At 42.2% G+C, this 26,597-nt stretch overlaps 1 protein-coding gene across 1 annotated transcript in view; it reads left to right on the top strand.

Moving 5' to 3' along the window:
• The window catches only part of VOPP1 (VOPP1 WW domain binding protein), a 438,410-nt gene that overhangs the window by 362,099 nt on the left and 49,714 nt on the right, over nucleotides 1-26,597 (top strand). The window contains exons 3-4 of the mRNA XM_085607625.1: nucleotides 17,875-17,952; nucleotides 24,356-24,492. Of these exons, the coding sequence (XP_085463751.1) occupies nucleotides 17,875-17,952; nucleotides 24,356-24,492 (215 nt within the window). The remainder of the gene's footprint in view (nucleotides 1-17,874; nucleotides 17,953-24,355; nucleotides 24,493-26,597) is intronic.

The raw sequence follows: 26,597 nt of genomic DNA on the forward strand, positions 1-26,597 counted from the left end.
CGGAGAAGAAATAGAGTAGCTTTGAAAAGCTCACAGACTTTCATGCCTATTTCCGATTGTAAAAACGTGCTCTGCAGGCAATTTATGGAGAGAAAAAATAAAGAGTACGATTCTGATGGTTTTTCTAAACTCTAACAAATAAGCAGAACAATAAATAATTTGGTGAACTGCATTAGATTATTAGAAATGAGTATGGCTTGAAAGGGTTTTAGACATCATGGACCGTGTCACTTACGTCTTATTTAACCCAAAGGAATGTGGTGTGTAGCAGCGTTTGCTGACATCTCTGAGGTGTTGAGAGGGCACAACAGCATATAGTACAAAGCAAAATAACAACACAATGAAAACATAATATGCCACAACACAACAGACAAAGAGAACGCAAATCAGTAGTGCAGGCCGAAATTGCTTGGTGAGCTGGACGCACCTCTCACAGGTGCAAGGAACATTTACTTATGTTTGTGCTGTTTTCTGTTTAGCACTAGATGCATTTAAAGATCATCTTAGGAGGTAGGGCATTTTGGAAATCCCACAAAACCACGTTTGTGGTAATTCAATCATTATTACAATTCTGAAAATACCTCTTTAAGAAAGTTGGCATTTTCTTGTCATAACCATTTGTACCTTCTCCCAATAAGCTATCCTGGCTGAAGAGGAGTGAAACCCCGAAACCGGTCCTAGGATGCTTGATTCCGGTCCAGGGAAGAGATTTCTTGGCAGTTCGGGCTGGACTGTTCCCATGAGGCACAGGGTCAAGACTGATTTGCATATGGCCATGTCTGAACTGGGGTGGCGTGGTGAGCAAAGTAATGAGGATTAAACCCAGATCTGTGACTGGGGGTGAATGTTTTGCCAATGTGCAACATTTCGTCCATCATGTTGTGTGTTTTGCTGTTCTCCCAATATGGAGCATCTTATGACTGTGAATGGTTTTGCTGTTGGGGTTTGTGTAGTCCTTCTAGGCAGTGACACAAAGAGGACTTAAGTGTGGACAGAATCGGCTATCCTGGCAGGATGACTGTGAGAAAATGCACCAAGCCCAACTTGCACTTCAAAGAACTTTGCCCCACACACAAAGGAATCTGACACCAGGGTTGCCTGCCTTTTGTCAGTAGTAGATAGTTTGGAGCCTTGACGGGAAGGAGAAGAACTTTCCAGAACAGATGTGTGGGTTTTATAGAGAATTCCCCCAGATCAATATATGGCACCAGGTATAAATATTGGATCTCCAGAGCCTCTGTAGAGAACACTTCTGGACCTGTGGACATTACAAAAGAAGGACTGTCCTGCTGCCAGAGGACTGCTCTGCTGCATGAGGACTGCCTTGTTCTCTGAGAAGGAAGAATGGGCCTGCCTCCCTTCATCCCAGGCTAGCCAGAATGACTTAAAGGGTCAGTTGGCCGGCCTCCTGTTTCAGCTATAGGCTTCCCAGCTGACCTGCTGCAGCTATAACTGCCTGGACCTGCCTCAGCCCTGCTAGCATCTGCTGGAGTAAATTCCTGATCCCCACGAGGTGCTCCCCAAGTCCTGGACTCTTTGATGTTCTCCAAAGAAGATTTGAAATGTGAGAGCTTCACAGCCTCAAACAGGTCTCTTTGCGCCGAGACTCTGCCATCCATGACAACCGCCAACGCGAAGCTCCTCTCTAGACCTGTACTTTGTACTAAAGTGACTGTCAGTTATGACTGTCAACGTGAGATCTGCAGTCCACACTAAAGTAACAGACCGCTGTGACCGCCAATGCAAAGCTTCAGCAAAAACCGTCCGCGATGTCCAACCGGCTTTTTGCACTACAGCAACGACAGCCCGCGCTTCCTGGTCTACTCTGCACGCTACAGTAACAACCATTTGCGATGCTCTCCTGCTCCTCATGGCAGACTTTAATGAGGTAACTCTTTCAGTGGGACTAACCTGGTCCCCGTATCCACCCCAACCTCTATCGCTCTCGGCCTGAACTTGCAACTTTCTCATGGTCTAGTACGACCAGATGACCGATATTGGTGTATTGTGCTTTGAGGCACTATTTCCCTAAAAACCTTGGACCCGAGTCACAGAAGTAATCTGAGACAAAATCCTCACTTTACTACTTTAGATATTCACAAAAGGCATTTAGGAGTAGTAAAGTTAGGATTTTGTCTTAAGCTTGTCTTAAGTATGTCTTAAGTCTGTCTTAAGTCTGTCTTAAGACTGTCTTAAGTCTGTCTTAAGTCTGTCTTAAGTTTGTCTCAAGTCTGTCTTAAGTTTGTCTTTAACCCCTTGTGTGCCCATGGCGAGCTGGACTCGTCATGAGGCATTCCCTACGTGCTCAGGGGGCTATCTCAGCCCCCTGAGCAAGTAGAAAGACGGGAGAGGTATCGTTGGAAAGGGGAGAATCTCCCCTTTCCAATGGTACCACTCCCCAGTGGATCCCTGCTTGGGGATCGCCACAGGAGGGCGATCCCCAAGTAGGCATCCACCCACTAGACACCAGGGAGGGGGGAGCAGCCCCTTGGGCAAGGGCCTTTGCTCCCCCCTGGTTATTTTGGCACAATTTAGTCTTTTTGCCCCCCCTGGGGGGCAGATGGGGGCATTAGCCCACAATCTGCCCCCCCCGGGGGTCCAAAAAGCCCACTAGACACCAGGGAATGTTTTTAAAAATAAAAATAGATGTGGGGGCTGCCCAAAACGGGCAGGCCCATGCCCCCACCCCACCCCCCAATTACTACAGTCTTTCTGCCCCCCCCAGGGGGCATATGGGGCATTGGCCTCTCATCTGCCCCTTCGGGGGGGCAGAAAGCCCACTAAATACCAGGGATTAGCTTTTAGTTTTTTTTTAGGGTGGGGGCTGCCCGCAACGGGCACGCCAATGCATACCATTACACCCACCACCATTACAGCCTTCCTGCCCCCCCTGGGGGGCAGATGGGGCATCGGCCCCCAATCTGCTCCCCCGGGGGGGCAAAAAGCCCACTAGACACCAGGGAATAAACATAAAAAAAATAGAGGTAGGGGCTGCCCAAAACGGGCAGGCCCATGTCCCCAACCCACCCCCCAATTACTACAGTCTTTCTGCCCCCCCGGGGGGCAGATGGGGCATTGGCCCCTAATCTGCCCCTTCGGGGGGGGGGCAGAAAGCCCACTAAATACCAGGGATTAGTTTTTAGTTTCTTTTTAGGGTGGGGGCTGCCCGCAACGCCAATGCCCCCACCCACCCGCCACCATTACAGCCTTTCTGCCCCCCCTGGGGGTCAGATGGGGCATCGGCCCCCAATCTGCCCCCCCAGAGGGGCAGAAAGCCCACTATCCACCAGGTTTTTTTTTGCGCAATTGTTTTTAGGGTGTGGGCTGCCCGAAACGGGCACGCCAATACCCCACCCTCCCCCCCACAAAAATGACAGTCTTTCTGCCCCCCAGGAGGCAGATGGGAGCTGTAGCCCCCAATCTGGCCCACCCTGGGGGGGCGCAGAAAGCCCACTAGAAACCATGGATTTTTTTGTTTTATTAGTGTAGGGGTAGGGGCTCCCCAAAATGGCCATGACAATACCCCCACCCCACCCCCAGAGAAACTCCAGTCTTTACGCCCCCCTGGGAGGGTAGTTGGTGGCAGCAGCCCCTGATCTGCCCCCTGGGGGGGCAGAAAGCCCACTAGGTGCCAGCGAGTACGCAGGCTTTTTTTATGCATGGGGGTGGGGGCTGCCCAAAATGATCATACCAATGCCCCCACCCCCACAACAAATCTCCACAGTCTTTCTGCCCCTTTAGGGGCATATCGGGATGAAACCCCCTTCCCCGATTCCCCCCCAGGGTGGCAGAAGGCCCACGGTGCTCCGGCTTTTTTTTTAGCAATGTGCATACCTGTGGATTTTGGGCCCTAGCTCAGTTGGCACGTAGGCAAACCTAGCAAACCTGTACATTTTTTAAAGCTAGACACCGAGGGGATTCCAGGATGGGGTGACTTGACAGGCTCTCACCAGGTTCTGTTACCCAGAATCCATTGCAAACCTAAAAATTTGTCCAAAATAACAAATTTTCCTCTCATTTCTGTGGTGGATAGTTCTGGAATCTGCGTGGGTCCACAAAATTCCACCCACCCCGCGTTCCCCAAAGTCTTCCGAGAAAAATGGTACCTCACTTGTGTGGGTAGGCCTAGTGCCCGCGTCAGGCAAGGGCCCAAAACCAATTGAGGAGACATCAAAATTACCTATCACAAAACAACCTGGTTTTGCAAAGGGGGTCCCATGAGTTTTTGGCCCCGGGCTTGGCGGCTATCTAGGGAAACCTACCAAACCCACACATTTCTGAAAACTAGACACCCGGGGGATTCCAGGGAGGTATGGCTTGTGTGGATCCCCCAACGTTTCCTTACCCAGAATGCCCTACAAACCTCAAATTTAGCTGAAAAAATCACCTTTTTCACAAATTTTTGTGTTGGAAAGTTGTGGCATCACCGGACAGTCCATTCTGCCCTGCGATTGAGGTAGCGTGAGCAACTCATATGTAACTAGGGGCTGCCAACCTGCCACACCAATGATATCAAACAAGAACGTAGGCATCTAAAGAAGCCGACCCTGAGTGGGATTGGGATGTTCACAAATAAATAAAGGAATTTGTGCAGCCCGATCCTTTTTGCCGTTGCGATGCGGCCTGCCAGTGACAGGAGCAGTTTGGACCAATTTTTTTCTAGCCACTCTATAGCCCTGCCGTAGTTGGCATGCCAAAGTTCCCCGACGTCTCTGCAGATCCACACACCCAAGTATTCTATTGGACTACTAGCCCACTGCAGCGGTACTCTGACGGAGGAGGGGAAGTCGTCTCAGTCAGGGGGAAGAGAACTGACTTAGTCCAGTTTATCTGTATCCTGGAAAGAGCGCTGAATCTTACCACTTCATGGATTAGAGGTGACAGGTTAATCTCCGGGTACCGCATGCAGAAAATAATATATGTTTTGTGTCCAGCACCTTCCCTGAGTTAATGTAATTTGGAGTGGGAACAGCAAATTATATATGTTTAGTGTCCAGCACCTCCCCTGAGTTAATGTAGTTTGGAGTGGGAATAGTAAATTATATATTTTTAGTGTCCAGCACCATCCCTGCATTAATGTAGTTTGGAGTGGGAATAGTACATTATATATGTTTAGGATCCAGCACCTTCCCTGAGTTAATATAGTTTGGAGTGGGAATAGTACATTGTATATGTTTGGGATCCAGCACCTTCCCTGAGTTAATGTAGTTTGGAGTGGGAATAGTAAATTATATAAATTTAGTGTCCAGTACCTTCCCTGTTTTAATGTAGCTTGGAGTGGGAATAGTAAATTATACATGTGTAGGGGCTGATTCAAACTGCATCGGAAACGGCTGTTCGGAAATGAATACGAGCAGGATTTCCGAATGGCTTGCGACAGGCTTGGAGGGCCCGGCTGCCATTCTGAAATCCTCCATCAATCCCTAGGGTGGCTCTTTCTGGCTGAGGGATTATGATGGAGAATTCCCCCAGACTTTCAGTTCTGGCATTTCCAACACAGAAAGGATGTGGAATCTCACTTTGGGGGTCCCCAGCAGGGCCAATGGGTGCAAGGCTGCCGGATGGCGGCCTAAGGGGCACCTATGGTGTGCCCCATTGATCCCTGCACCCGTGGCAGGCACCTTGTGGTGCCTGCCACATGGTGCAGGCATGAACTGCACCTCAGCTCTTTACCATGACAGCATGCATTTCTTTTGGAATGCATGCTCCCATGGTAAAGAATTGGAAGAGCGACCGAACATTGTTCAGTCGCATTCTACTTTCTGGGTTGGGACCGATGACAGGAGGTTGTTCGGTCCCAGTTCCCAACGGATGTCGGACAGACTCCGGTCCATCCGACATCAAAATTACCCCCAAAGTGTTGAGCAGCTTCCTTGAGTTAATGTAAGTTTCAGCGGTAATAGTACATCATATATGTTTATTAAAATGATAATTTATAACAGGTATTCAATTTTAGTAACTGATTTTATTGCAAGTATAATATAAGAAAATTAAAATAGACAGTAAATAAATTAAAATATTTATATTAGGTTATATTAAGTAAATTATTTTATGTGAAATGCGGTTAGTGCGTCATACGTTTAGTGTTATGGTAAGTTTTAGATTGTTAATTGTATGTAAAGTAGTATGTTTTGAGGGATTGTAAGTCTGTTTTTGTTTGTTTCATAGTATTATTACTGTATGTTTTTGCGGGAGGGATTTGTGTCGTTGTTTTTTTACAGGTACTGTTTGTTCCAGACTTGGCATTGGAAGAAGGTTCATTTTATTGTATTTTTTAAGGAAATATTTATTAGTTTTGAATAAACGTATATTTATTTAGCATTTCCTTTATTTTGCGGGTTTTCATGCAGCGTGTCTGTTTTTAATTTATTTTTTCGGGTTTTATATGGTATTATATGGTATTTTTCAATTTTGGTTTGGGTTATTTTTATTTAAATATTGGATGTTCTACAAGTTTTAGAATTTTTACTTGCTTTGTGGATGATATTCTTCAGCTACGAAATAGTAAGTACTTTTAAATTATTTATAGTGGGTGGGAAATGTTATTTATACATTTGTTATTGATATTTTTTATGATATATAATACTTTTATTATGTAATTTTTTATACAAATTTTTTATTTGCCATTATATTTAAAATTCATATCTTACATTTTTATTAAGGTTTCTTAAGGAATTTATTTTAGAAATTGATGCTTTTTATGTAGGTGTGGACATTTTTTAGAGTATGGATTTTGCTATAGTTTCTAGGTATTCTAGTCCTTTAGTGTTTAGGTAGAGCCTTTCTGTGAATTGTGTAAATGCTCATACATTGTTTTACTTTGTTTTGCTAATTTGGGACATAGTTGTGTTACAGATTGCTCTAGTCTTAGTTGTTGGTTGCTTTGTTCTTTTTGGATCGATTCCAGTAATTTATGTAGGGTTGCTTGGGTTCTTCCTATTGTGGCTTGGAAGGCATTATGCCATTGTTAGACCTGGCACCATTGGTGTGGGTCTCCCTTCCATTTTTTGCCTTAGCCTCCTGTATTTTGCTGTGTGTTGGACTCCATTTTTGCTGGTCTAGATGCTTTTGGGCACTTTGCCACTGCTGTTCAGTGCCAAAGTGCAAGTGCTTCCTTTTGTAAATTGTGTTGTGGATTAGTGTTTCCATGATTGGCTATTTGATTTACTTGTCAGACCCTAGTATAGTGCACTGTGTGTGCCCAGGGCCTGTAAATCAAATGCTACTGGTGGGCTTGCAGCACTGGTTGTACCACCCACCAAAGCAGCCTGTAAAATGTGACTCATGCCTGCCATTGCAGAGCCTGTGTCGAGTCTGGGACTGCCATGTCGACTTGGCAAGTGCACACACTTGCCAGCCCCTAAACCTTCCCTTTTCTACATATCTGCCACCCCTAAGGTAGGCCCAAGGTACACCTGTGGGCAGGGTGCATTCTATGTGAAAGGTAGGGCATGCCCTGATGTGTGTGACATGCCCTGATAGTAAAATGCTGCCAATTTTGTTTTTCACTATTGCAAGGCTTTCTGTTCTCATAGGGCAGAATGGGTAGTTCATTTATAATATCTTATAAACATAACTGACCCTGGGAACAAGATAGAAAAGAAAAGTCTAGTATGCATGAACTCAGAATGTTAAAGTGCATCTTTTAGTGAGGGTGATTTTTACATTCTGTGTTTGAAAATACCACTTTTAGAAAGTAGGTATTTTCTTGCCTAACCATCCAGTGTGCCTCTGCTAGGTTTGTGTATTGCATGTCTGGCGTTTGGATGACAGGGGCTGGAGAGGGGCAGTCTAATGAGTCAGGGCTGGGCTGAATAGACCTGGGCTGCATTTAGAGTAGGGGGACGAGATTTCATTTCACCTGCATGGGCCTGGTCTGCCTTCAACAATGCATTCTCCACCTACTGCCAGGAAGCTGCACCAGTGAGGACAGAATTGGTTTTGGCTAGGTACAGAAACTCTCAAAAAGAGGGGCCCAGACCCCAGACGTTTAGATCACTTCTGGGAAATCAAGAGGAACCTTTGCCAAGGAGAAGTGCCGGAGAAGCTAAGGAGGAATACTGCCCCTGTGCTGTTTGTTGCCTGGGGTTGGTTTGCAGTGGCTAATTCCTGCCAAGGAAAGGAGAAAGGACTTTTCTATTTGCTGTGTCCCCTGCTTGAGGAAGATCTCCAAGGGCTTGAAACTGAGCTTGCCTCCTATTCTGAAATCTCAGGGACACAAAGACTTCACCACCAACTCCCCTGAACTTCCTTGCTGGAAGTTCTGACCTGCAAAGAGATGCCTGGTGTTGTTTTGGACCTCTAGAGACTGTTTTCCGCTGGGAGCTGGAAGAATCCACGCATCGTCCCAGATCGTCGCATTGCATCGAGGCACCAAGTTTGTTGCATGGTTGGGAGACGCAGTAAGAAACCAATGCATCACCTTCCCATGCAGTAAGAAACGAACGCATCACCTCCTCTCCGGTAATGAACCGACGCATCACCTCCCCCGCGCAGCAGTAAGGAACCGACGCATCACCTCCCCGGAGCAAGGAACCGACGCATCACCTTCCCTGAGTGTAAGACGCATCACCTTCCCTGCAACCCATTTTGTTTGTTTGCGTGATGCATCCCAGGTACTTTGTGTGAAAAGTGTTGCATTGCAATTTGCTTTGAACTGAACTATTTCTACCATCTAAAAGTCATATTTTTATTATTGCATTGTAGATTTTTGTCGTTTGGTCTTGTTTTGGTTTAGATAAAGATTTCTTATTTTTCTAAACTGGTGTGGTGTCCATTTGCAGTGTTTTCACTGTATTACTGTGCGTGTTCACAAATGCTTTACACACTGCCTCTGAGATAAGCCTGTCTGCTTGTGCCAAGCTACCAAGGGTGTGAGCAGGGGTTATTTTAGAAGCGTATCCCCATTACCTTGAGGTAAGGGGGACAAAGGTACCTACCTCTGCCAACTAGAGACCCCCATTTTTAACAGCCATCCTTCCACAGCATTATTACTTTTTGATTCCTTGTTTAGGGTACTGTTGTATACATTCCACCATGGGATGTGAAATTTTGGCTGTCTTTTATGTCCAGATCTATGTAGTCTTCCCACCCAACTATCCTCGAAATAGTCTAGTAGGGGACTTAGTTTATGTTTAGTGGTTTGGAAATAGGAGCTTTCAATTAATACATTGTAGCATTCAACAACTTCTGGTATTGCGACATAGACTAGTGCAATTAGATTTTTTATTCAATATGCAAAGTTGCTGTTAGTTGCATATTCTACACTAAGGGTAGAATTTTGAAGGTGTCTCCATATGCTTTGTTTAAAGTGGTAATAGCAACCTTGTTTTGCTGTGTGAGGGTTCATTTTTCAGAATGGCTTGTATCAATGACTGTTCGAAGTCTATGATAATTGTTTGTGGGTATTTATTATTAGTTTCTTGCTTTATATTTTTTAGCAGTTCTACATAGGTAGTTGTTTGTTTGGCAACAATGCATGAATGAAAGGGATTTTGCTATTGTGATACAGTCCATGGATTGTGTATAAATGGAAAAAAGGTTTGGGACACATTTTAAATGTACAATCCATCATCCTTCTTTCACAATTTTGAAGTTTTTGTAGGTTTGTGGGAGTTGTAAATATTAAAATCCTTTATTCATTAGATTTGTTATCATAAGGAAGGAATTGTTCTTCATTATGAGTCAGAGGTAGTTCAGGTGGTAGTTGAATTTCACTGAATGTTATGGGGGCAGGTGGGGTGTCAGAAGTAGATATTTAGTTCTAGCAATTCATCCTTTTAAAGTTGAGATGGAGGGTAATTGTCCAGTTACATGTTCAGGAACACGGTTTAGGATGTCTTTTAGTATTTCTATTGTAGGTTTCTGAGAGCTAGTACTAGCCTCTTTAAGCATTTCTAAAATATCTCTTACTTCTATCTCTGCTATATTAGGGGGGTGGTTATACTCTTTGACACTGCCCTCCCATAACATGCATTGGAATAATTTTTGGTGCATTTCCAATTAATCCTGTTGCCTATTTGTTTTTCTTGGATGTAGACATATCCCATATAGCATAGTAAATGTCTTCCTTTTTGCAATGTTATGAATTTTGCACCTTCAGTCATTTTGATATTTGAACGGTTATGAGAAATCTATTCAGAAAATGTTACATATATTATACATGTTTTTATTGTATTACAAAAAGTAGAAAAATTAACTACACTTATATGTTTGGGTTTGTGAAGTTTTCTGTTGATCTTTGGATGTTGCTTGGTTTTTTTCTGTTGAAGAAAATTATATTTTTAATTTATTTGTTTAACAGTATTTTTTGTATTTTGGGGTTTGGGTAGTTAGTGGTGTTTTTGGTTTGGGAGTTTTAGTTGTTGGATTAGTAACTTTTTAATTTATACTTACTTTTTTTTAGAGTAGACTCTTGGATGTTGGTTGTAGTTAGTTGAGGGTAGTTTGGATATTCTGTAAAGGAGATATGATTTATAATAACATTAGGTTATTTGTTAAGATTAGTTTAGTTTTATGTTGTTACATTATCAAATAAGTGTTATATTTTACTTAATTTGTAAAGTTAAATTAGACTTTTTGGATGTGGCAGTGTGATGTTGTAGAAGAAATCCGGCAGAGATGTTGCTTCTTCTGGTCTTTGCTAGAGTAATACACATTTATTTTGATTTTTAATTTGTTTATATAGTGTTCATATATTTGTTCTTTCATATTTATTGGTTTATTTGGTTGGTATTTGTTTTTCATTGGTTGTTAAGAACGGGTTTAAATTGTTTTGGCAGTTGTTTCCTTTTTTGGAAAACGCGAAATAATGGTTTTTTAAAAGAATTTTTTTTGTATATTTAGTAACTTGCTTGTTATTTGTTTGTAAAAATTATTTATTTGATGGAGTGAGTTATGTTAAAATTTTGTAGTGGTATTTTATTTTATTTTTAGTTATTTAATTATATTGTGTGTGTTTGTATTATTGTTTATATTTTTAATGTTATGGTTGTGTTATTTTTATTATTTTTAAGGTGTCGATATTTGTGTGTTTATGATAATAATGTGGTCTATATTTTTGTTGATTTGTATGTTTATTTAATGATAACAATATTATTGTTTACAATATTTTTGTTTTCGAGATTAGATGTATCGGTGTTTATACTGGTGATATTTTTATTTCGATATTTGTGCATTTTTTTAAATAAGTATAGGATGTTGATATTTTGTGGTCGATACTGGTGTGCTCGATATTAATAGTGTCGATATTATGTCAGTGATCCTATGCAGATATGCAATGAGCAAAATACGGTAGTAGACTTAAGGGGTGATTTAAATCTTTGTCTTAAGGATACTCAATCGCAACAGTAACGGAGTAGTCTTACTGCCAAAATGATGGTTTGCCCATCGACTTTAGATGCTGGTGTAGTATAGGTGCAACCATGGAGGAGACTTCTCTGTTTTTGCCCTGGTTACATCTCTCCTCCAGTCCGATGGAGTAAGGGCTGTAGAAGGCTGACCTCTGTTTCCGTCCACCTAATTAAGGGGCTCATTATGATTGTGGGCGGACATCAGTCCGCCTGCCATCATAGCGGTGCTGCGACCGCCCACCAGACGTGCAGCAGTCCCATCAGCCCAATTAAGATGCGCCCGCCAGTATGGTGGGTGCATCCTGGCCTTTTAACATTGTGGACAGTGCTGCTGACTGAAGCACCATTCACAATGTTAAAATGCCACGATGTGCATTTCCAGGCACAATGTGGCAGGCACTGCGCGGTGCCTGCCACCTTGTGCATGGAAATGTAGGGGTTTACCATGGGTATCCCCCAAGTGCACAACTGGCTCCCCCACCACAGAGGGGGCCCGTAACTGGCACCCCCAAGCAAGCCTCTGCCAGCCTTTCCATGGCAGTTCCACCGCCATGGAAAAGCTGGCGGACGCCAACATTGTGATCGGGCAGGCTGTGCCTGCTAGGCACCGCCACCATATGCCCGGTCTGAACCGCTCCTCCAGGCATGCCTGTGGCAGAAGCGTGGCGGGCGCTCTTTGCGGAAATGGGAGCCAGATGGTCCTACCGTCATCGTAATGAGCCCCTTAGATAGGTGAACATGCAGGTCAATTTCTATTGCCCACTACTGCGAGGATAACCCTGGCAGTGAAGGGCTGTGAAAATTGTCTAATGCTCCTTTCGCCTTAGGAGATAAATCCCATGGCAAGGGAGGTATTTTCTTTTTTTTCCTCAGTTCAGGATTTTATTTTTGAAAATAAAAAAAAAGTAAGTTTGAGGGCCGGCTCCATCAAGTTGACGTAGCCCTATATGTTAAAAAGTATTGACAGGAACCGCTGTGATGGCGGTTCTTGTCAATGCTTTGGAAATGAGTGCCTACTTGGTGGTCATTTCTAAATTTGGCGGTAAGAGTAGTCTTGGCCTTACAGACCTTAATTCATTAGCCAGTCAAACTGAGATTTCTCCTCCACCCTAAATTAATTTGAGTTTAATATCTGAACATTATTTCTGTATTAAGCGCTGGGCAGTGAGATAAACACAGGAAATAAAAAATGTTTTACTTCTAAGCAAAAAGCTTTCCACTGTTTGTGGCAGTAAGTAGATATGTTTTTATTCTAAGATAGGCCAATTAAAATACATTCTTTGTTGAAATATTGTATTCAAATGTAAGAAGTAAGAATTTCTACACTCATCTGAGAAAAAATGAATGTAACATCTTAGAGTTTTATAAGAATGTTAGGAACTGCAATAGGTTGGAGTGGTTATATTTCCTGAACTGAACTGCCTAAAACAGACATGTCCAAAGAAGAGGAACTCTTCAAACGTCCTGCAAAATCCAGATATTATAACACTGCCCAAACTGTTCATATATATTTTTGGACCGTGACCCTTTTTCAGGGTTACCCCCAAACTTTTTGTTTTTCTCCTCCTTATTTTTCTGACCCTCTTTTTGTTGGCTTTAGGACTCTGTGCACTTTACCACTGCTAATCAGTACTAAACTGCGTGTGCTCTCTCCACTAAAATATGGCATGATTGGTTTATATCTGTTTGGCATATTTGATTTACAATGAAAGTCCTTTACAGTGGTATCCCATATACCCATGGCCTGCAAATCAAATACCCTACAGCACTGCTTGTGCCACCCACTGACATTAACTTCAAACTTGTTCTGGCCTGCCATTGCAGGGCCTGAATGCAGTTTACTGCCACTTTGACTAGGCATTTAAAACTATTTGCCAAACCTTAAACTCCCCTTTTACTTCACATAGGTCAACCCTAAGAGAGGCCCTAGGTATACCTGTTGGCAGGGTGCTGTGTAAGTAAAAGGTAAGACGTGCTTTTTTGTGTGTCCTAAGCTGATATTGGGAATTTCCATATATGTGTTTAAGTGGCAATTCCTGATTTGAAAGCAGTAGCATTCCATCTTTGGTACGTTAGGAACAGTGCTGATAAACCCTGCTTACTGGTGTAGATGGATTTTACATTACTATTTTAGGAATGACACTTTTAGAAAGTGGGCATTTCTCTGTGCTTATGACTCGTTGTGCTTTTCAGCTTGACTCCAATCCACGTCTAGGCCTGGGTGACAGCTACACTTTGTGTATAATGTCCAGAGAGCCATCACACAGGAAGGGTTGGGTGTGACAGGGTTACTTCTGCATTCATCTGAATACTGATGGTCTTCCTAAGCTGGGAGAGAGAGGAGCATTCACACTTTGCATTTGTATAGGCTTTGTCCTGCCCTCACACAAAGGGCTAATTTACCCCCTACTGATGTCTTGAGACAGGGATGGGGTCAAAAGGGAGTGTTGTGCACTTGTAAGGTTTTCTTTGAAGGTCCCCTTTGAACAAAGACTATTTTGAGTATAGGTACAGGGGCTCTGAACCCAAGTTATCAGAGCACTTTTGGATATGGACCTGAACCTCTTTCAGAAATACTGCTGCACTGTTTAAATGACTCATCTGGACTGCTTTTTGGCTGTTACCCTGCTGCCAGCTGCTCCCTGACTCTATTCTACCTGGACACTGCATAGGACTTGTAACCAGATGCTGCTGGTTCCGGAAACTCCCCATTGCCAAGAGGACTGTTATGCTGCCTGGAGGAACCACCATTTGGACTGCCTGCCTTGTGTTTGGCTGCTGCCAGCTAGCTGCTGGGTTGCAGTAGGAACTGCTACTAGGCATCTGCCTTATGTGCAGAGGTTATCTTTCACGTGTAACTTACTTGCCCTAACTAGAATGATGGGGTCTGCCTGGCTTACGTGCATACCCTAGCCAACCAGAAGCCCCATTTCTAACATATATACATATAAATTAGCTTGCACAGGTGTTTTTACATACAACCAGTCATACAGTTTCATTGTAAAGTTAATGTGCATTCTGAATAGCACTTCCTGTGAGCTGTAGGTTACAGTATCAAATCCTAGTAATATATCATCGCAGGCTTATGCGGTTGTTGCACAGATCTGCCTGCCACCCTGTGCATGTATGGAAAGGGGGGACCCATGGGTATCCCCATGGGACCGATTTGGTGGGCCCCTGCTTAAGGGGAGCCTACTACAGTCCCCCGAAGTCTGATTCCCACAGCCGTTTCATCTCGCTGAGACCGAGTCGATACGGCTGTCCGAATCGTGCATCGTACTCGCTCGTTTGGAAACCCTGCTCCATTGCACGGCACAATTCGGCTGTGAACGGTTCGGACTAACAGGATCGGGTTCGGAAATGATTCAGTAGACGCAGACGAGATATTCGCATTGTACTTGGATGTTCGGAACGGGGGAAGATTAGGTCGGAAACGTATGCTTCGAATCAGATTTGTTCATTCCGAAACCCTTCTGGAGGCCTTCCTAACAAGATCGTAATCGGCCCCTTAATGTGATAGGTGTGTCATAGATTTGAATCCCTGAAAATCACAATTCACACTTGGTAGACCCTCTTTTAGAGACAGTCCACCCTGGTTAGGAGTAAAGGTATATTAATCTATATTAGACATGCAGGCCTTCATTTACAGGAGGCCTACACCACTGGAGCATCACTTTTTATGACGATCCAGTGGTGCAGGCTTCTCAATCATATCTAGGAGGCAACACATCCCCACTATCACCAACATACTTTTTGGGCAAATAAATAAGAGAGAATAATGACAGCATAAATCAGGTTTGCAAAACTACTGCTACACTTACATAGAATAAAATATTTCTATCGGTCAACGAGCCCCCCAGTCTGGGTCAGATACACCAAAACAACAGCACACATACTGACTCTCCACAGAATACCCATAGGCATGTTTCACCTGAGAGTTTTGATTAATAACCTCTTACCTCATTACAGCCACTTGCTATAGACCAGCACATTTCTCATAGCCAATCACCCAAATGGTAATTCACAGGAACCAAAATATCTCAGGAATGTTTGCTGCACATATGTTTTTATTTTAGGCAGTAAGAGAAAGAATCATTAAGTTGGTCGGAAAGAAGCTCCAACAGAGACACATAACTTTGAAACACACCAGTTTTCTCCTACTTAGACATGTTTAAATCTCTAATGAGTGCAAGCACCTCCTCTATTTCTTTGATTAATATCAGCAGTAAAAGCGCACATTGTGAGGACATTGTGAACTTCAGATTTTTTCATGTGGCATATATTTTTGTAAGCTTCTAACAACCTTCAAGAAATGTTCAATATTTTTAAGGAGCCTTTTGTCTCTGCGGCTACAATAAAATAGCAATCTCTTCACAGGGTCTTTCTCAAAACGTTCACTTAAGATTGTAGCAATCACAATCTACTTGTCCTATCTCAAATGCTTTAATCATGCTCTTCACCCTTGTCACTCATAAGCAGAGGACCAAGGAAGAAGGATAAAGTGAAATATAATGAAACAAGATGTCTTACTTTCTAAATTGCTGAAGCAAAGGTCTAGCGACGTAAGGACATGGCTACAAGATCCTTTAGATAGTCGTTACATCATGGGTGCTTTTGAAAGTATTAAATATATTATAATCAAATTGCTCTGTATACAAGGTACTGGTTGATGACGGCTTAATGAGCAGCATAAATGGTTTAGCCGCTTTTGTTCACAGCCTTGATCTAATGCATAGCCTGCTCTTAAATACTTTCCTCATCACAAGAGGTTATTAGATGCCGAAGCACATATAAAAGACCATGAGAGAAAGAAAATTATCCATTCATGAATAAGTATGGGCTAATGTATCTAATATCAGCAATACTAATGATCAGGAGCTGTTTCAAAAGGTTGTCAACTGTCCTTATTATAGTAGTGTTCTGGAATTGCAGACTGAGAGTTACATTCGAGGGGACCTGTGGGTCTCACATTTTAGTGAGATTTATGGTACTGCTTATCCTAATGATGAATGTTTTCTGGTATCTCTACTTAATATCGAAGTTCAATTTCAAAGTGGTTGCCAGCACCATTGAAAAAAAAATTCCCACAAACAATGCCCATGTTCAGATGGTATTTCTGTGGTTTCCTACAAAAACAATATTTTTCATTGGGAATCTCCTGTTCCCATGTTTTAAATGCAGTTAGCAATACATCCATCCCCAAATCCTGGGAATACTCTAATATATGGCCTTTGTTTGAGAAGGACGACAGGGAGGATCCTCATTGTGACCATCCAGTTTCCTTGATAGACTCTGTATCAAAGATTTCCGGAAGGGTCATCATGAAAAGAATTTTAAATTGGGCAAAAGAGAATTACATTTAGGTGGAATCACAGAATAGTTTCAGGGGGGGCTTGATACCATTGAACAGTGCCTTTATTTAAATGTTGTCCACTGCATATATAGGACGGTTCTTGATGACTCAATACATGTGGCATTAAGGCCCATTCTTCGACTTTTGACTGTGAACATAGAGCTACACCCTGAGAACTGAGAAAGAATACTTCGAAAATGGATAGTCTATTCATTCTCATCCTCTTTACACCAATATTGTGGTCTCATAGTGGGAACTGCAAATGGACTACAAAAGCTACTTGGTGGGTATGTGTCTTTAATGAATGGGCTGGACCTAACAACTAAGGGGCCGATTATGATGTAGTCAGAAAAGGCTATGACCGCTGGACGGAGCTTTTCCGACCACATGGTAATATGGCGGTCGGATTCCTTTCCGACCGCCTCATTACGATAGAGGCGGTTGAAAAGCAATCCAAACTCTCATTCCGACTGGCTTCCAGAAGGCTCGGAGAGCCCGTCAGCCAGTTGGAATGTGGCCAGTAATCCCTAAGGATTATGATGCTGGGTTTCGGTAGCCTTTCTGTGCCGGCCTTTCTGACTCAGCAAGGCAGTTGGAATTCGACTTTGGGTGCCCCCATTAGGGCCTCCTTCAGTGTATGGCCTCCGGTTGGAGGCCTAGGGGGCACCTATGCCCCCCTGTTGAATCCTGAACCCCATGGCAGGCACGTTGATGTGCCTGCGACGGGGTGCAGGGTTGAACTGCACCTCCTATTTTACAATGGGATCATGCATTCCGGCCGGAATACATGCTCTGCTTGTAAAATATAGGAATGACCTGAACAGCGTTCGGTTGAATCCTAATTAGTCGGTCGGGACTGCCGACTGGGTGTCGGTAGGTCCCATGACCGAAAGGATGTCAGGCGGAGGAAACTCCACCCCACATCGTAACAGGGCCCTAAATATTCAAAGACATTCATTATGACTTTTTTCTTATCTGGGAGTAATCTTTCATAACTCTGATAAATGGGGTCAGTTTTGTGGCACAGACAAAATCTAAATCCAAACCACTACAAAAGTGGCACCAAGTTAATGTGCATGTGCTTTTTCAAAGGAGCATCAAACCAACTAAAGAGCAAAACATGCTTGTTGTACTGCATTTAAATTGTTGCTATTCTCTTTTCTAATTTAGATGCCGACCATATGAAGATTGCTGTGGTTCAACTTGTTGTGTGAGATCACTTTCCATTCAAAGACTATGGTATTTTTGGTATGTATGATCTTTCATCTCTATATATGTGTAATTTATCACGTAAATCTGCATACTACAATGTGTAGTGAACCACCTTTGATGTAATACCACTTTTCTATGATCAAACATGAGCACAACTAAAGGACATAGAAGTGCCATGGTAAACTTATTATTGGCCTCTGCTTGGAAGCACAACAATGTTCTTAACTATGTTGAGCTCACTTACCACGTCTTACTGTGCACAAAACACAGGTGATTCTTTTGACTTCATCAATACTATCTCATCTGTCTTCTTCATCATAGTTTGTACTATATGAGCATGTGCCATCTTCCTGAACTAAAACAAAAAAAAGGAAATGATGTCCGGGGATAAATATACACAACTTGCTACAGCAAATAGAGACAAAACATATTGATCCCCTGCATGGGAGTCTAGTCCCCAATTATAACTTGTAGACGGTTTACTTACTCAGGAAGGCGTCCTCAATTCTTTCACATATCTTTGCTTTATTTTTTGATATAGATAACTACACAATTATAAATTTTTACACATAAGACAACCATTATACTTACAAAAGCACATAATCAAAACAACAAATATCTCAAACTTTTTTGCACCCATCCATTTAAACCCGGTTGCAATCAGATGCATATATCTAAGCAACCCGAGGGGAGGTAATCCTTTCAACACACCACAGAAACAGAGAGAGACTCCCCCTCTATTCAATCACTTGTGTAGTGTGTGTTATAAAAGTCCATAAGTCCACATTTCAGTTTTATGGACTCCTCCTCTTTTTCTGGTCAACATGTTTCAACCCAATGAGTCGAGCCTCATCCTCATCAGGACATGGGTAACACAACACAAAACAAAACCTACTCGCAACGGAGCTAGTCACAGCTTAACATATCTGGCAAAAGACTCCTCTATTCGTCTGTACCTTAAACCTGTCTCTGGTGGGAAATCGGCAATACTCTCCAAGGGTGTATACACTTCCAATGAAAAAAGAGTCAAAAGTCTTTGTCTTATTTAGAATCAAGCACTTTCCATTCTTTCTTTTCCCTCAATTAACTCCTGTTCTCCGCAGGTGGAATCTACCTCGCCGGAGACAGGTTTATGGTACAGACGAATAGAGGAGTCTTTTGCCAGATATGTTAAGCTGTGACTAGCTCCGTTGCAAGTAGGTTTTGTTTTGTGTTGTGTTACCCATGTCCTGATGAGGCCTGACTCAGTGGGCTGAAATACGTCAACCAGAAGAAGAGGAGGAGTCCATCAAATTGAAATGTGGACTTATGAACTTTTATAACACACACTACACAAGTGATTGAATAGAGGGGGAGTCTCTCTCTGTTTCTGTGGTGTGTGGAAAGGATTACCTCCCCCCAGATTGCTTAGATATATTCATTGGATTGCAACCGGGTTTAAATGGATGGGTACAAAAAAGTTTGAGAAATTTGTTGTTTTGATTTTGTGGTTTTGTACATATAATGGTGGTCTTATGTATAAACGTTTATAATTGTGTAGATATCTATATAAAAAAATAAAGCAAAGATATGTGAAAGAATTGAGGATGCCTTCGTGAGTAAGTAAACTGTCTACAAGTTATAATTGGGGACTAGGCTCCCATGCAGGGGATCAATATTTTTTGTCCCTATTTGCTGTTGCAACTCGTGTCTATTTATTCCCAGACATCATTTTCTTTTGATGGTTTTGCAGCTGTCCAGATGTATCCTTGGGGGGATTAGGGCATAACCCGTTTTCTTGATATCTTCCTGAACTCAGGCATCTTCTATGGCCCCAAACATAAATAGCCCTCGATCCAAAAAAGAAAGTCATTTAAAAATGTTGCTCTGCCTTTTTGAGTTTTGAGGTTTTTTGGCCTATGCCCCTCCTTCATTCTAAGATCCAACAGTGGTCACTTTGTTGCATACTCTACTGAGGCTGATAGGTGAGTGAGTGTGTATTGTTTTCCTTTTGAGGCACAAACTGCCTGAGATTACCTGGGCAGGGCCCCTTAGCGACCCAGTTACCATAGTGCTTTGTTTCAGATGGTGCTGGGTAGGTATGTAGCCAGACTGTTTACAGCTTAATGAATACACTAACATAGCAGCCTCATGCTCTGTGTTTTGTCCCACCATGAAACACTTAGACTGCCATTTAAAATAGGATAGACGCCAATTGGGTTTGTCAATTGTTGTTTTTATGTGTTTCTTTCAATCACCAAGAAAGGAGGAAAACCAGCTGAGAACTTTTCTATTTGGCACCATTAGTTGTTTTAGAATTGACCAGACCAGAGAATTGTGATGATGAGTGGACATAAGTGCAAAAAAAGGAACCAGGAGTCGCTATTATCTATGCAAAGTGTGTCATCCACTATCTGCAGCATGGTTGTCTCTGTGCTACAAGCTGGTATGAACCTTGATTGGAGGTCGTCAAAAAGATCCTTTTTTAGAATGTGATGCTTTGGTTTCAACACAACAAAACTCTCTAAACCAAAATGGGAAGGTTGTCATAGGGCAAAGTTATTCAGATCTTCCAGATCAGCATTGGTTTTCTTTAGAGGGTGTTACTTGTCCTAGCTTAAAGTATTCTTATGGTGTTCCCTGTGTCAGAAATGGGATTGTCAGGTTGGTCCAGTAGAGGGCAACCAAGACTTTTATGTCTTTATGGAGGCACCTTCAGATTGGGACCTCGAAGGGAGGATATTTTTTAGTATTCAATAATCTTTAGGCCATGTTCTATATAGTGTCTTGATAAGAGGAAGAAACAGATTCTGCAGATTGTTTTTGATGGATTTTGGCAATCACATTCCCTAGTGGAGTGTGGGTTGGGAGGGAGGCCTCAACTTTTGATTTTATTTTTAAAAAGTTCAGCAAATTCTTTATTCCTTTCTTTAGTGTTGGTGATCATGAGGAGATTTGGGAAATAGTTATCTGTTTAACAATTGATATTTTTTTACAGTTTTGTTTTCTAAAGTAAATTTCAGATTTGTACACTCTGCATTTGTGGTGCATGAGTCTGAAGCTTGCTGTCAATGGTGTTTGTTACCAGAAGTTCTTAGAAACTCTTTGGTTATTTTAAGATATATGGTGTAGCAGAGTGCTGACTTTGTCAACGTTACCTTTTTTTAATTTTTGCAGGGCAAAGATGTTTAATGTTTTGAATGTGGCCTGATTTTGATAAGCCACAATAGCACTGATCTCTCACCCATTACATAGGTAGAGTAGAGGCGAGGAGAGTTTGGTTGCTAGAAAGGAGGAATTGATGTGTTTAGTGTGTCTTACACCTATTTTCTGTCTCCTGGGTTGACTGGTGGTTACAGCTCTGGTGACACGAAGGATAAATGGTACCAGACAATGGTCTTACAGTTCACACCCATGGGGCTCTCGGGGTGATTGTTGAGTGTAGGTGACTCAAAGAACTGAACTCAAAGAAACGATGAATGTGATTGCATATGTGAAATGTGGATAATCTGTATACCACTGAGTCATTCAGGTATCTCAAGTGTGGGTTGAAGTTACCAAGTAGAGGTTGTTGGAGATAAAGAGTTTTGATTTGTTTTAAAAAGTTCTTTATTGTATAGGAAAGTTTTGGCATATCTTTTTCAAAACTTTAATGAGGATGGGGTTTTTGAGTATGATGAGCACGTCTACTTTTTTCTTCACAGTCCATGCGCAGAATAGAATATTCAGTTGGGATCGAGGAGATTCAAGACAGGATGAGACATGTCATTCAGTCAGGTTTTCAACATCACCCACAGATCCACATACTCAAATCTGCTAACGCATAATGCACCTCATTTAACCCTTTCAGCCCTCATACCATAAACCCCTGTGTTCTAACCTTCAATGTATTTCCTCTCTGACCTCCAACTTACTGCTATGTAGGAGTCATTCATGCAATCAACCCTAATAATGAACTAACATCAGATCCTGTGTCTCCTTCTATTAAATACCTATGCCCCCACTATTCTTCTTTTCAAAAAGCATCTCATCATCAAATACCAGACTGTATCCTAATTCTACCAATATGCAGTATGGCTTCTGAGCCTCCATTCCACTGAAACAGCCCTCATCCGCTTCACTAACCTTCATCACCACCACCCTCACAACCATTTTACTTCAATCCTTATTCTCCTGCATCTGTCTGCCATAATTGACACTGCTCACCAGCTTACCTTACACAACCCACACAGGACCCTTGGCATTACAGCCTCTGTAGTCAACAGTTTTTTTCCTACTCCTGTGACCGGTCTTTTGCTCTGGACTGGCAATCTCTCAGATCACCTCTAGCCCCACTACCAGTTGGTGTCCCCCAAGGATCTGTTTTGGGTTCCTTGGTAACACCGCCTGATGTGGGTTATCTTACCACCTATACATAGATGAGAACCATACAGTCTCCTTATCAACTGCCTCACCCGTGCTACAATCCCCTCCTTCTACCATTCATCACTGGTTGGCCTTGACACTTTCACTCTCTCATGCTGAACTCAGAGGAAACAAAGGTCACATACTTTTTCTTCTCCTCCAGAACCATTTCCACCCCTAGCTCTATCTACCTCCTTTGAACTTTTCTGACATTGCAGCTATGGAAAAGAGGCATACTGTTAAACTCCTCAATGTGGCTGTAATGTTTCATCAACACTACAGCCACTGCAACAAAATGAAATCTTATACATTGACAAACCCTTTCTCATATCCCCTTCCACACTGAATTACTCTTTGGTTAATAACAACCTGGTTTACTTCAAAATTATGTTAGTGTGCTTTCCTCATCACACCTTTGCTCACTTTAATAAAGTTTTAAAGTTTGCAAATAGAGGGCCAGATACTGTCCCCCAAAACACCCTGACTTCTTCATATTAAAATCAAACTGGTTGCTGTGTCTTTTATAGATAGGGCCTTCTACAACTCTTAAAGCTAGTTTTCAAAGCCATGTATGTGCCAGCTCCAAGCTACCTTTCTTAGACTCTAACCTAATGTATCTCCTCACACAACTTAGTATTTTCCTAACAGCACCCAAAGAGCCCAGTACACTGTCCAGATTCTGCTCTTTTCAACTTCTTGCACCTACTCACTATAATGCTTTCCCACTGAACATCATGAAAAACACATTTCTTGAAATTAGAAGGCTATGGAAGATACTTTTTATCACAGAAATGCATCAAAATGTAAATAAGGTGATTTTATATGTATATTCCTCATGTTAAAATAGTTCTTACCTCTTTGATGATGACTGGTAGATAATTTCTGCTTTAAAATATTAAAATGTCTGTTTGATCTGCTATTCGTCTTTAAAGGCAACAGCTTATGCACACACATTAGTTATAACCTCATTGCTTTCTGTTACTCCACCCAATCCTATGCACCACAATGTAAAGTTGGTCTTGGGTGCAACCTTTCTGATCAATAAGTTACTCAAAGAGTGAACGAAATAAAGTATATTAGAGCATTGGAATGTTGGGTGCTCCATTAAAATCAATGGAGTAATCCAGGCTTCTAATGGCCGGTAGAACCTGGAGCTCCAACAATCCAATGTTTGTACACAGCTGTTGCTGCAAACAAAAGGCCTTAAGGAGCCCCAGGGGATTTCAGTCCCCTTGGGCTCCGTGAAGCCTTTGTTTTACAAATGAGAGCAGTCTGCCCTTTAGGGGTGGAATGTTCTAATAGCCTTAAAGTCCTCCATCACGGCCCACTCTCTTGTTAATGCTGGAGCGGGCCTTTAATGGGCGGTCAAGCCCACTTCAGCGGGCTCTAAGGCTATAATATAAAATGAATGAAATGTGTCTGCTGCCACGAATTAAGGCTTTGAGACAGCGTTCAAGAGTGCTATATTGTGGCATCCCTGTGTCTTAATGGAAGTAGCCTCATTGCTGGCTTCTCCTACTTACATGAGAACATGAATCCTTTCTGTGGGCAGTTTGCTCTTATGCTTGAAAAGAAAAAGCGTTGATGCAATGTAGCACTGTACAGATAAGGTCATCTGTTGGATATTACAGTTGTGATGCTCAAGATGGGTAGATGTGAGGGCCATTGGCACTGCCTAGGTGTGGCACGGAGCTATCCATTCACCCGAGAACCTCTGCCAGATCTTATGTCATGGTAGTAAAAGAGCACCTGGAACTGTTTTGCTGCTGAGACTGACAGAGCGAGGTGACTGTGTAATCATTGTTGGCCAAGATCTTACATCTTTTCAATAGAAACTATCATTCATCCTAGCAGAACAGTATCTAAGGGATGTCATTTTGGGAGCACTCTTCAAGATACAGTATCTCTGAAATAATCTATTGAACCTGAAGAAAGTTTCATCCATTTTCTTGAAAAATTACTACTTCTGTTAAGTTTCTTAGACAGCAGTTGCCTTAAGATACCTTCTGTAGTTAGCACAAATTCAGACCATTGTTTCCTTTTTCTATTCCCACAGGTTTCTGCTGATGATGGGTGTGCTTTTTTGTTGTGGGGCTGGCTTCTTCCTGCGAAGGCGCATGTACCCTCCTCCACTGGTTGAAGAACCTACCTTTAACGTGTCATACACCAGGCAACCTATTGGCGCTACAGGAGGTGAGGGGTTTACATTAAGATTTTCAATTCCAGGGTTATATCAGCGACACATAGTTCACAAGCTTTGAAAAATGTTGCACCTTAACAAGATACCTCACTCATGCTGACTGTGCAGCAAGCAGGATTTTGCACCTAAATATGTTTGTACACCTAAATATGATGTTAGTCATAAATGTGTTTTTGCTTCAACCTTAAAGTGTCTCAACACACCTAGTACTGTTGCGTGCAGGGGTATTTTCCACCTAAATGTTTATTTGCACCTAAAAGTATCTCTGGCCTAATACTAATGTTGCACCAAGAGACACTTTAAACCTAGAGGTGATTTTCAACATGCATTCTTTTTTGCTGTTAAATGTGATTTGTTCTCCACACTCTTGAACTGACACACTCCTCTAAATGTTGCACCAATGGTGCTAATGCTCCCAAATGTGACTCTGCACAATTATGAAATTGGTGCTCCTAAATTTGATACCAGTCATGCTTGCTTATCTCCATCCAGTGATTTGGCACCTAAAAGTAATTTTCACGCATATATGATTTGCATCCAAATGTGATATTACACTGAAGGTAATTGTGCTCAATTTATTATCCACATTCACACTGATATTGCAACTAGGATTATTTTGCTCGATAATGTACCATCAAACATGATGTCATTCTGATTCACACCTTTCATAACTTATGTGATATCTTAATTCTGCATTTTGCTGTTTGCTAAGTAATACTCCATGGCTGCATATCAAGGCTGTCCCATGCTGAGTCTGCTTCTCAAGATCAATAGCTTAAACATTGAAGTATCAATTTTATTATGCACCCGCCCTCGCAATGCACAGTGTTGTTATCAAAGATGCCATTTCAATTCTTCTCAGGGATGTTTCAGTCATTGAACATGTCATGAATAATGTAATATGGTGTAATATGTGAAGGTATAATAAATGCATGGTAAGGATATGATTTATAGTTACTTTAGGTCACGAGTTGTAGTTACGTGAGATAACTCTTGAATCTCAGTATTTTTCAGTTTAAAACATTACCTTGTCACTAACATTTTTCAGTGAATTTCTGAGGTTTATTTTATTATAAAGCAACAATATGAAAGTTGTCATTTTAAGTAAGGCAGACCTATTGGCTTTGTCAAGGAGTCAGAACACCAAAATATAAAAAGTGGGCCTATTGTTTTTTTTAGGGGGTCAACACATCAGCAACAGCGAATGGAATGCCTGCTCCCTATGCACCCAGGAATGGGTGCAATGGGTAGCCAGTGGGGCTGCGGGGGCCCAGGGGCTCCCCTCTGATTGCCCCCATCATAGTGTACTGTGGATGTCCCGAATGGGCCCTGGGGTACCCACTTGTGGCTCTGGGTCCCTATGGCCCCAATAGGCACAGAGCTGAGGGCGGGTGCCTCCTTCCCAAAAAAAAAAAGCCGCCAGTTCCCGAGGGGTTGGCGTCTCCGGGACCCAAAGTAGCTCAGAGAGGGGGACTGAGTGCCCATTGCCTTTTATTAAAAAGGAAGGCCTTGGGGGATGGGATCAAAGGACCGCAAAGGCTCAAGAATGGGAAGCCAGGCATCACCCCACCTAATAATGTTTTTTTTTAAAGGGTGTCAGGGGTGGTCACAGGGACCAACAAGTGAATAATAAATGAGTGGCATAAGCTGCTTATTTTGTTATTCACTGCTCTTTCTAGGATCTCCCCATAATGATCTAGGAAAGCTTTTTTGTTTATTAATTTTTTAATCATGGTGAAACCCCGAGAATATGGAGGAGCACTTTTTTAATGTTGTGGAGGGCTGCACGAAGTGAAGTAGCCCCCAGCAACATTAAACAAACAGAATGTCTCCTGAGTCATTAAAACCATGACCCCAGAACAGCATACAATATTTTGTAAACCCAGCTGAAGCTCTATGTTCTTCAGGTGGAGCACAAGGCCCTCTTGTGGTCATTTTTATGATTCCATTGTGTGGACAAAAAAAGGTTAAAAGAAAAACTCAAAGACATGTTGGTTTTATTTAAAGAGAAAACAAGAACAATATGTCTCTGAGTCTTTCTTTTAACATTTTTAATCCCACAAAACAAAATAATAAAAACTGTTAAAAGAAAAAAATC

The sequence above is a fragment of the Triturus cristatus genome, chromosome 5_2 (assembly GCF_964204655.1).
Source record: "Triturus cristatus chromosome 5_2, aTriCri1.1, whole genome shotgun sequence".
Lineage (NCBI taxonomy): Eukaryota > Metazoa > Chordata > Amphibia > Caudata > Salamandridae > Triturus > Triturus cristatus.